This window comes from Colobus angolensis, unplaced genomic scaffold, assembly GCF_000951035.1.
Source record: "Colobus angolensis palliatus isolate OR3802 unplaced genomic scaffold, Cang.pa_1.0 Scaffold17, whole genome shotgun sequence".
Taxonomy (NCBI): domain Eukaryota; kingdom Metazoa; phylum Chordata; class Mammalia; order Primates; family Cercopithecidae; genus Colobus; species Colobus angolensis.
Window position 1 is genome coordinate 1,483,028 of NW_012114821.1, and position 12,227 is coordinate 1,495,254.

The following is a 12,227-nucleotide window of genomic DNA, read 5'->3' on the forward strand; positions in this document are numbered from 1 at the left end:
CTCCAGCCTGGGCCACAGAGCGAGACTCCATCTCAAAAAAAAAAAAAAAGAAAGAAAGAAAATCCTTTTATAAATTACCCAGTTTCAGGCCAGGTACGGTGTCACACACCTGTAGTCCCAGCTACTCGGGAGGCTGAGGTAGGAAGATCACTTGAGCCCAGAGGTTTGTGGTTACAGTGAGCTAGGGTGGCATCACTACCCTCTAACCTGGGCAACAGAGTGAGATTCTGTCAAACAGACAGATAAATAATCCAGTTGCAGGTATTCTGTTGCAGGCAACAGAAAATGGACTAAGACAGAACATTGGTACTGAGAGTGGGGGGGGGGGTGCTGCTAATAAAAAATAACCAAAAATGTAGAAGCGGCTTTGAAACTGAGTAATGGGCAGAGGCTGGAAGAATTTGGGGGAGCAGGCTAGAAACGGCCTAGATTCTGGTGAGGGCTTAGAAGACAAGACTAAGGAAGGACTGGACCTCCTTGGAGATCCATTAAGTGGCCACAACTAGAATGCAGATTGAAATAGGAACTACAAAGGCCATTCTGATGAAGTTTCAGATGGAACAGAGGAACAAGGTGTTGGACAGTGAAGTAAAGGTCATCCTTAATATAAATTGGCAATGAGCTTCGCCGAATTGTGTCTATGCCTGCAGGCTTTGTGGAAGGTCAAACTTGAGAGTGATGAACTAGGATATCTGGCAGCAAAAAAAGAGAAGGAGTGCGGGGCGCGGTGGCTCAAGCCTGTAATCCTAGCACTTTGGGAGGCCGAGACGGGCGGATCACGAGGTCAGGAGACTGAGACCATCCTGGCTAACATGGTGAAACCCCGTCTCTACTAAAAAATACAAAAAACTAGCCGGGCGAGGTGGCGGGCACCTGTAGTCCCAGCTACTCGGGAGACTGAGGCAGGAGAATGGCGTAAACCCGGGAGGCGGAGCTTGCAGTGAGCTGAGATCCGGCCACTGCACTCCAGTCTGGGCGACAGAGCGAGACTCCGCCTCAAAAAAAAAAAAGAGAAGGAGCTGCTGGTGGCTGGGCGCAGTGGTTCACGCCTGTAATCCCAACACTTTGAGAGGCCAAGGCCGGCGGATCACCTGAGGTCTGGAGTTCAACACCAGCCTGGCCAACATGGAGAAACCCCATCTCTATTAAAAATACAAAATTAGCTGGGCATGGTGGAGTGTGCCTGTAATCCCAGCTACACGGGAGGCTGAGGCAAGAGAATCGCTTGAACCCGGGAGGCAGAGGTTGCGGTGAGCCGAGATCCCGCCACTGCACTCCAGCCTGGGCAACAACAGCAAAACCTCATCTTAACAAAACCAAAAACCAAACAACAAACAACAAAAAAGGAGCTGCTGGTTACTTTTGGCTTCTTACGCTGAGCTTGGCGAGCAAAGGAATAGTTTAAAAATAGAATTTGTAATTTAAAAGCAGAGTGGAAAGATTGGGAAAACTCAGGCTGGCCATGTAGAGTAAGTGTGTTCAAGCGAAGAAACCAAGGATATAGCCCAGTGAAGTCTGTCAAAGAAATCAGCTTGGCTATAAGGGAGCCAGGTGCAATTCTCCCAAGACAATGAAACGAAGACCCAGCAGGCATTTCAGGTTATCAAGGCTGCCTCTCCCATCAGAGGCTCAGAGGCCTAGGAAGGCAGAATGTTTTCAGGAGACAGACCCTGGGAGCCCTCCACAGGCTCGCCCAGGGCCACCTTAGGACTCTGCTGCGGGCACCACAGCGTAGTGCCCCGTGGTCACCCAGCCATTGTTCAAGCAGCCCCAGATGGGAATGCCTCACTCCAGAAGGCACAAGCCCTAAACCTTGCTGGCATCCATGTGGTGCTGATGCTGCTGACTTACGGAAAGTCAGAGCTGTGAAGGTTTCACAGCCTCCATCCAGATTTCACAGGATACCACTGAAAGCCTAGGGGCCCAGGCAGAGACTTGTGGCAGGGGTGGAGCCACTCCAAAGAACCCCCACTAAAGCAATGCTGAGTGGAAATGAGGAGTTGGAGCTGCTGGGGAGTCCCCACCAGCGTGATGTCTAGCGAGCCATGGGAGTGGGACCACCACTGGGAACCAAGAACTGTGGAGTCACTGGCAGCATGCATGCTTGCCTGGAAAAGCTTCAGGCACCAGACTAACCCATAGAGGGTAGAGCAAAGCCACAGAGTGGGGTTGCCTGAGGCCTTGGGGACCCAACCCTCACCCTGGGGTGTCCAGAAAGTGGCACATGGAGTCAAGAGATGATTCTCCAGCTTCAGGATTTAATGCCTTCCCTGCAGGGTTTCAGACTTGCTTGGGACCTGCTAACCCTTTCTTACTGCTTACCCCTCCCTGATGGAGTGGGAATGTGTCTTTTGCCTGTACACCATCATTGTATCTCGGTCTGAGGACTACGGAATTGCAACAAATCTGTTTGTGAGAAGGACATGAGTCTTGGACAGAAAGCTATGTTGAGTATGTGCCCTTCCAAAACTCATGTAGAAATTTCATCCCCAATATGGCAGTACTGAGAGGTGGAGTCTAAGAGGTGACTGGATCATGAGGGTGAAGCTCTCACAAATGAATTAATCTACTTTGGCCGGGCGCAGTGGTTCACGCCTGTAATCCCAACACTTTGGGAGGCTGAGGTGGGCGAATCACAAGGTCAAGGGTTTGAGACCAGCATGGCCGACATGGTGAAACCCCGTCTCTACTAAAAATACAAAAAATTAGCTGGGCATAGTGGCAGGTGCCTGTATTCCCACCTACTCAGGAGGCTGAGGCAGGAAAATCGCTTGAACCCGGGAAGCAGAGGTTGCAGTGAGCCGAGATCACACCACTGCACTCCAGCTCAGGCGACAGAGTGAACCACTACGCCAAGCCAGAAGACATCTTTTTAAATATAATTAAAATAGAATGTCAAATAAAATGGAATGGAATGTTTTGAATTTTATGCCAATAATTCACTGTTTTACATGAAATGAATAATTCTTTGAGATAAAAGTTACCAAACTTGGCACAAGAAGAAATATAAAAACCTTAAGTGTTATAGCTGTTCAAAAAAATTGAATTTATGGCTGGGCACAGTGGCTCACTCCTGTAATCCCAACACTTTGGGAGGCCAAGGTGGGCCGATCACCAGGCCAGGAGTTCAAGACCAGCCTGTGCAACATGGTGAAACCCCGTCTCTACTAAAAATACAAACACCCGGCCACGGTGGCAACCATCTGCAGTTCCAGCTACTCGGGATGCTGAGGTGGGAGAATCACTTAAACCTGGGAGACAGAGGTTGCAGTGTGCCAAGACCACGTCACTGCACTCCAGCCTCGGTGACAGAGTGAGACTGGATCTCAGAAAAAAAAAAAAAAAAAAGGAAGGAAAGAAAAGAAAAAAAAAGAAGACAGCGAGTGAGGGAAGGAGGGAAGGAAGGGAAGGAAGAAAACACTTAAGAAGAAATAATAGTATCAGTATTACATAAACAACTTCGGAAAATAGATGAGGACAGAATAATTCACAATTCTTTGGGAGTAACAGTATCCTGATATCATAACAAGGACATACTCTTACCATAAGGAAAACAGAACAAGATGCCCTAGTCAGTACAATAAGAAAAAGGAACAAAGTCCATATAAATTGGAAAAGTAAAATACTTTATTCATAGATGACATGATTATCTACATAGAAAATGCTAAAGAATCTAGAAAAAAGCTACTACAACTAATAAGTTAACTGATCTAGGTTGCTTGATACAAGATCAATGTACAAGTCTAATGCATTTCTATATACCAGCAATAGCAACTAGAAAATAGCTTTTAAAAAACCTTATCACTTGCGATAGCATGCAGAAATATTAAACACATGAATTTAACAGAGCTGCAAACTGAGAGAAATCAAGAGATCTAAATAAATGGGGCAGTACACCATGTTCAATAATTGGAAAACTCAGAATTATTAAAATGTCATTTCTCCCTAAATTGAACTATAAATCCCAGAAGACTTTCTTTTTGTAAACACTGATAGAAGTTGTCTTTTTAGACAGAGTTTCGCTCTTGGTTGCCCAGGCTGGAGTGCAATGCCGCAATCTCAGCTCACCGAAACCTCCGCCTCCCAGGTTCAACAATTATCCTGCCTCAGCCTCCCAAGTAGCTGGGATTCTACAGGCGCCCAAAACCACGCCCGGCTAATTTTTTTGTATTTTTAGTAGAGACGGGGTTTCACCATGTTGGCCAGGCTACTTTTGAACTCCTGACCTCGAGTGATCCGCCTGCCTTGACCTCCCAAAGTGCTAGGATTACATAGGCATGAGCCATCGGCCCAGCCTGAAGTTGATAAAAGTGGACTCCAAATTTTATATGAAAATGGAAAGGATCTCGAAGTCAAAAAAAAAAAAAAAAGGGAAAAGAACAAAACGGAAGCTCTTCCAATACCTGAGTTCGACACTTACTATAAAACTACAATTGGCCAGGAGTGGTGGCTCACATCTGTAATCCCTTTGGGAGGCTGAGGCAGGCGGATCTCTTGAGGTCAGGAGTTTAAGACCAGCCTGGTCAACACAGTGAGATCCCATCTCTACAAAAAAATACAAAAAATTAGCAAGACGTGGTGATGCATGCCTACAGTCCCAACTACTTGGGAGGCTAAGGCAAGAGGCTTACTTGAGCCCAGATGCTCGAGGTTACATTAGCTATGATTGTGCCACTACACTCCAGTCTGGGCAACAGAATGAGATTCTGCCTCAAATAAAACTACAGTAATCAATATAGTGTCATATTGGTGTAAAGCTCTACACACAAGAAGAATGGTGTCCAGAACAGACCACTTTCTATGTCACTTAAGTTTTTACCAACCTGTGAAGACTTGGTCATTGGGCAAGTACACTCTTTCAACAAATAGAACCAAAACAACTATCCACACAGATCGAAAGCGAATCTTGATCCTCATCGCATATGGTACACAAAAATGAACTCAAAATGGATCACAGACTTAAATGTAAAAACTGTAAAAGCTCCGTAAAATAAAAAACATAGGAAAAAATCATGTCCTTTGAGTAGGCAAATTTCTTAAACTCAATTATAAAATCTCATAAATCATTATCTTGGCTTACTGCAACCTCTGCCTCCTGGGTTCAAGTGATTCTCCTGCCTCAGCCTCCTGAGTAGCTGGGACTACAGGGGTGCGCCACTGCGCCCAGGTGATTTTTGTATTTTCAGTAGAGACAAGGTTTTACCATGTTGGCCAGGCTGGTCTCAAACTTCTGGCCTCAGGTGATCTGCCCACCTTGGCCTCCCAAAGTGCTGGGATTACAGACATGAGCCACCGCACCCAAATATTTGATAAATTAAGACTTAAAAAATATTCAAAAGACGCCATTAAGAAAATGAACAGGCAAACCAAACATGAAAATATTCACAATATACATTCATCACAAATGGAGACAAATAATTATATATATTACATATATGTTTTTCATCTAGAATATGGAAAGAACTTGAGTCAACAATAAGCATCCCAACTTAAAAACAGGCGAAAAGTATGAACAGACACATCACTGAAGATGACACAGAAAAGCAATACGCAGATGAAATCAGACATACAACATCATTCAGTGGGCAAATACAAATTAAAGTCATAAGGAGACTAGAGTTGATTAAATTTGAAGAGACTGACAACGCCAAGTGTTAGCAAAGATACGGAGCAACTGGAAATCTTCCTGTAATGTAGTAGTAGTGTAAAATGATCCAACCACTATGGAAACCTGTGTGACAATTTCTTAGGAAGTTAAAAACACTTAGTGCAATGAACTGAATGTTTACATCCTTGCACAATTCATGTCAAATTCCTAACCCATAAGATATGAGGTGGGGTCTTGGGGAGGGGACAGAATCACAAGGGGAGAGCCCTCACGAATGGGGTAGGTTTTCTTTTTTTTTTTTTTTTTTTTTGAGGCAGAGTCTCGCTCTGTCACCCGGACTGGAGTGCAGTGGCCGGATCTCAGCTCACTGCAAGCTCCGTCTCCAGGGTTTACGCCATTCTCCTGCCTCAGCCTCCCGAGTAGCTGGGACTACAGGCGCCCGCCACCTCGCCCAGCTAGTTTTTTGTATTTTTAGTAGAGACGGGGTTTCACCGTGTTAGCCAGGATGGTCTCGATCTCCTGACCTCGTGATCCGCCCGTCTCGGCCTCCCAAAGTGCTGGGATTACAGGCTTGAGCCACCGCACCCGGCCTGGGGTAGGTTTTCTAGTCCCTTTCCACCACATACCGTCACAGTGAGAAGACATCTACTTAAAAGGAAGTAGGCCCTCACTAGACACCAAATGTTGACACTCTCATCTTGGACTTCCCTGCCTCCAGAACTGTAAGGCATAAATTTCTGTTGTTTACAAACCTCCCAGTTTATGGCATTTTGTTATGGCAGCCTGAATGGACTAAGACACTTACAACACAGCAATTAAAGTCCTAAGTACTTACCCAAGCAAAATAAAAACACACGTGCAAATACATACTTTTACACAAATGCTCCTAGTTTTAAGAGCAGAGACTGAAAACCCATTAACACGTGGATGAATACACAAATGATGGCTCATTTATACAATGGAACACTATTCAGCAAGAACTACTGAAACACGACACAGCTGGGTTGAGTCTAAACCATGCCACAGTGGGAGACACCAGACACAAAAGAACACATACTAAATGAATGCATTTGTACGTGGCTCTAAACCAAGCAACACTCATCTATACAGATAGAAAAGTGGTTACCTGGGGCTGGACTGGGCTTAACTAGGAAAAGGCAAACGGGAACTTTTTGGATGACAGAAATGTTCTTGGTTCTGTTGGTGGTGATGGTTACACAGGTGTATGGATTTTCCAAAACCCTGTACACTTAAAATAGGTGTTTTACTATATAAAAATTGAATCGTTGATTAAAATGATCTGGTAAAATCTACATGTGAAACATCCCTAGTCATGCTCATTTTCCAGAAAATGCACATCTTTTTTAATTACTTGTCCTGAGGCTTTCAGGACTGGTAGTTATTTAAGAATTCAAAATATGGCCTCATGAGAAAAACTAGATGGTTACAAAACTGGATTCTGGAGTTCATGTTCAGATGAAATTCAGAGGCAAAGACTAACCGTTTTGCGAGGTGGCTGTCCACTGTCTATTTACCTCGCCTGCTTTTGAACAGTCCTAGCCAAAGAGCCATCTGTCATGACTCCATGTTTCTGCGGGGATTCCCTCTCCGATCCTATTTTCTTTAGCTGATCTCTACTGATCTCTCTGGCCCAGCTGAAATGTCACTCTTCTGTACAGCCTTCCCAGCTCTGTGCCACATCAGTCACCCCCTCACCTGTGCTCCTTCACAACTGAGAGCACACACTTGACTCATCGTACTGTGATCTCTGTCTTCCCCACCACACTGTGGAGGACTTCGGGGTAGTGGGTTGCTCATCTGTTTTCCCAACATTTAGGACTATTCCTTATAGATATCGATATATTTTTAAGTAAATGAGAAAATGAGCCAGAGAGCATGGAAAATGACAAGAGCTCAGTTCAACCTTAGAACTGCTAAAAACAGAAGAGTTATGTAGTGCATTGAGACTGTGCCTTTCAAGTGAGACAGAAAGATACAGACAAGTAAGTGAAGGCCTTCTCTTGAGACCTGCCTCCTCCTGTCCCCACTGTTCCAGCTGAGTCAGGTGTCAATGCCCTCCAGATCAAGTGGACAGTTCTGCATGAGCTGTAAGGCGGCACACAGGAGGGCGTGGATGTGCACAGGCTATTGCAATAGCCTGCAGCTTCTGAGTTAAGTAGGAGCAGCAGACAGTAGCAGGGCTGAGAAGATACTTCTAACAGAGTCATAGATTATACTATACAAAAATGAACAAACCATAAAAAAAAACAGCTAACAGCTGAAAATTTTTGAGAATGGCAGTACAGAAAGGACAAAGCAAGACAGATGCCAATCACACGTAGATTTAGGGGTGTATTTTTTATTGCCTTGTGAGAGACAGTGGACACGTGGAAATCAATCAGATATGATCACTGTCCTCAGGAACTCAGAGTATAACAGCAGAGATAGTCTACCAAGTCATTCTGACATATGCAAGTAAATACAGTAATAGCAGTAATCACTGAGCCACAGAAGTGTGGAAAGCGCTGCCAACTAAGCCTGAGGGAAACACCCCCTGACGTGATGCCTGAGGCATGTCTTGAACCATGATTCGGAGTTAATTAGCTGAGGAGACCCTTTAACAAGATCAAAGGCGAGAGAGGTAGGAAGCCACGTGGAGCACAGGGAAGATGAAGCAGTTGGTGTTGCTGCAGCATTAACTGTGTGGCAGGAAGTCAGGCAGTGGGAGGCGAGGCTCCAGGACACAGGAGGCCTTAGGGCCCAGGATGGGGGACCTGGAGTTCCTCCTCCAGACAACAGGGAAATGGCTCGGGGGTTTGTATACAAGTTATCTTTCTTCAACTTAATAGATCAAAATTTCCTAGGTAACATTCTCCTAAGTAATAAGATTAGATACACAGTTCTGCTCTAAAAGGGATTTAACTCAAGGATGGACTGTAACTGTGGATAAAATTTTTAAAAAACCTTTTCTTGAGACCTGTCTCCTCCCTGCCCCTACTGTTCCAGCTGAGTCAGGTGTCAAGCCCTGTGACTCTCCCGAGGACAGTGCTCACAGCTGAGGAGAAGGGTGAGCCTGCTAGTGCTGCACAGTGGCAGGTGGCATCCACTCCAAAAGCAGCTCCATCCATGATTCACAAAATTCTGACATGTCCAAATCTTAGAAACCACGTGAATCCTAATTCCACGCATTTCCAAACATCACTCATTGGGCAAAGAATAATTATTTTATAAGTTATCTATGTGTTGCCCCTGATCTACAGACCTCTCGCCCAAATGTATGGGGGCCTTACTCAAGGAGAGTCCCTCTTGGTGAACACTTTGATTACTTTTAAAGTTTGTAGTTGAGTTAAAATCTCTCCCATACTGACTACATTCATAGAGCTTCTCTTCAGTATGAATTTTCTGGTGCTGAAGGAAGTTTGACCTCTGAATAAAGCCTTTCCCACAATAACTGCAGGCATAGGGCTTTTCTCCAGTGTGAATGATCTGGTGCAGAAGCAGCTTGGAGCTCTGGATGAAGGCTTTCCCACAGTCTTTACACTCGAAGGGCCTGTCCCCAGAGTGGATCTTCTGGTGCTCAGTGAGATGGGCTTTCTGGAGAAACGCTTTCCCGCATTCCTTACATTCATACACTCTCTCTCCAGTGTGGATTTTCTGGTGTCGAATCAAGTATGAACTCAGAAAGAAAGCTTTCCCACACTCGTTACATTCATAGAGCTTCTCTCCAGTGTGAATTCTCTGATGCTGGGTGAAGTTTGATGTCTGGCTGAAGCGCTTCCCACACTCGTTGCACACGTAAGGCCTCTCCCCAGTATGGATCCTCTGATGCTGAATGAGCTTTGAGCTCCGAATAAAGGCTTTCCCACACTCATTGCATTCAAAGGGTCTCTCTCCGGTGTGGATCCTCTGGTGCTCGATAAGGTCTGAGCGATGACGGAATGCCTTCCCACATTCTTTGCATTCATACTGTTTCACTTCTGTGTGGATCTGATAGTGGCGAATGAGGCTCGAGCTCCTTATGAAGGATTTCCCACACTCATTGCACTCATAGGGCCTTTCTCCCGTGTGAATCCTCTGATGACGAATAAGTAAGGAGCTCTGACTGAAGCCTTTTCCACACTCTTTGCATTCAAAAGGTCTCTCTCTGGTGTGAACTCTCTGGTGCCTAATCAGGTCTGAACTGTGACAAAACGCCTTCCCACACTGTGTGCATTTGAAGGGCTTGTCTCCTGAATGCACGCGCTGATGCTCAATGAGACCTGCATAGTGAATGAAGTCTTTCCCACACACGTTACAGACGCAGAGTCTCTCTCCAGTATGAATTCTCTGATGCTCCATAAGGTGTGAGCTCTGGCCAAAGCCTTTCCCACACTGATCGCACCTGTAAGGTTTCTCCCCAGCATGCGAAATCCGATGCCTAACTAGGTCGGAATTAAACGTGAAGGTTTTGCCACAGATATCGCAAGGATTGGCATCCCCCTCTATGAGCTCTCTCTGAAGCAGAAGGAGGTCTGAGTTCAGAATAGGGTTTCTTCCTAACTTGGCACACACTTGAGCTGTCTCTCCTGTTTGGATCTTCCAATGGGTCACTGTCACCTGCTTGCAGCCCCTGTCCTGAGAGGGGGAACTCCCCAGGCTCTGACCTTCTGGATTTCCCAAAAGCTCCCCTAATCTGGGCTCATGGACTTCCTCAGACTCGGGAGAAGGGAGCTCCATCACTGTGAGTTTATCTGACATCATCCTATGTGAGTTTTCATCCTCAGAAATCCAGGCTTCAGTCACCTTCTTCTCACCAGTTCCTACATTAGAATCTGAAACAAAAGACAACAAAATCATCTTTCCCCTTACTTAACAGATGGGGATCTCCTGAATCAGGGCCAGATAAAATTCATATCCAAGAGGTGGAAAGTGTCTCCTCTGCTCCTCACTTCTGACCCAAAGTGCTGCTACCCACAGCTCTGGCCTCACACCCAAGCCCGTCCCACGTAAGATGGCTTCTTTGTGGCTCCACTTTTAACATCCAACACCAGGACAGACTGGCCTGTGGTGCACAACACTCCTCTGACCGTTAGTGATTCCTGGATGAGTTGCAGAGGGGTGGGGATATGCTTGGACTCCATTAAGAAACCAAGACAGGTATTTTAAACAAACGTATAAATGTATCAGCCCTGCCACCTCTTCCCTGTTCCTCATTCCTTCCTTCATGTCCTCTTCTCCTCTCTGTACCTAGCTTAGACCCCATGGTCTGGGACACTGTGTTCACTGCAGATTACATGAGAATCACCCTCCTATACAGAATCCGGAGTCCCCTGCTTTTCTCCCTCCATCATGCTTGGATGGGAAAGTCCAAGCTTTGGTTAAAACGAGGCTGTGTCCTGATTTACGCCTGCACTCTTGCTGTTTTTTTTTTTTTTTTAAAGACAGAGTCTCGCTCTGTGGCCCAGGCTGGAGTGCAGTGGCACCATCTTGGCTCACTGCAAGCTCCACCTCCTGGGTTCACTCCATTCTCCTGCCTCAGCCTCTCGAGCAGCTGGGACTACAGGCGCCGCCACCACGCCCGGCTAATTTTTTGTATTTTTAGTAGAGACAGGGTTTCATCATGTTAGCCAGGATGGTCTCCATCTCCTGACCTCAGGTGATCTGCTGGCCTTGGCCTCCCAAAGTGCTGGGATTACAGGCGTGAGCCACCACGCCCAGCCAGCTAACTTGAGTTCTTTAAATTCAGAGCTACTTGCCTAATGGGGCCTGAGAGCTGCCAGCAACTCCTACCCTTCCCACTCCCTACAGGACCTTCCACTTCTCCTGTCTTCTTACAGACCCAGCACTCCCTCCTCCCTCCCCACTGGTGACCTTGTTTCTTGTTTCAACGAGAAAACAGAAAAAATCAGGCAAGGACATCCACTGCCTCCCATATCTCCTGCCAGCTTGTATCTCCACCCATCCTCGGCCAGGCTTGTTACCTGGGTTAAACTGCCCTTGATCTGACTCAAGGTCAACACTTCTACTTGTGTGTGAGCTCCCTTTCCCTCTCACATATGCAGGGACAGCACTTGAGCACCCACCCCTCTCCTCCATCCTGAGGTCCTTGCCCTCCAAGCCCACCACTCCCCTCAGCATGAAGTGCACCAGTTCCCAGCTACCTGAAAAATGCATGTCATGGGCCCCATGTCCCACCAATTACTATCCCATAAAACTCCTCCTCCACAGCCACATTCAAAGAGCCCCCACCCCACGCTTGATTTCTCCATTTCCTCCTTCCCCTGAGCCTACTGCAGTAGGGCTCTCACCCCAAACATCCATGTCACCACACCAGGGGCCAGCTATGGCCACACTTCCAACTCAACCTGCGGCAGCAGACACAGCCCCGCTCCTTCAGAAGTCACTCTCCTTATGTGAATCTGGGACAGCCTTTCTCTGTTCCTTACCTGCCTCACTGATAGCTCCTCCCAGTGTCCCCTGACGCCTCAAGGCCCTGGCGTGTCTAGGGCTCAGCCCTCATCTTTGTCCATTACAGAGGGGAGTGCACTCATTATCGGACAGCAACGCCATCTATGCTGAAGACTCACATGCCTGCCTCCAACCTGGTCCTCTTTCCAGTCCCCACACCTGACCAGCTCCC

At 46.5% G+C, this 12,227-nt stretch overlaps 1 protein-coding gene across 1 annotated transcript in view; it reads right to left on the reverse strand.

Annotated features, from left to right (window-relative positions):
• Nucleotides 1-7,942: 7,942 nt before the first annotated feature.
• ZNF623 (zinc finger protein 623) overlaps nucleotides 7,943-12,227 on the reverse strand; it is an 18,271-nt gene continuing 13,986 nt past the window's right edge. The window contains exon 2 of the mRNA XM_011938063.1: nucleotides 7,943-10,419. Coding sequence (XP_011793453.1) covers nucleotides 8,834-10,348 — 1,515 coding nt within the window. The 5' untranslated portion in view covers nucleotides 10,349-10,419 and the 3' untranslated portion in view covers nucleotides 7,943-8,833. The remainder of the gene's footprint in view (nucleotides 10,420-12,227) is intronic.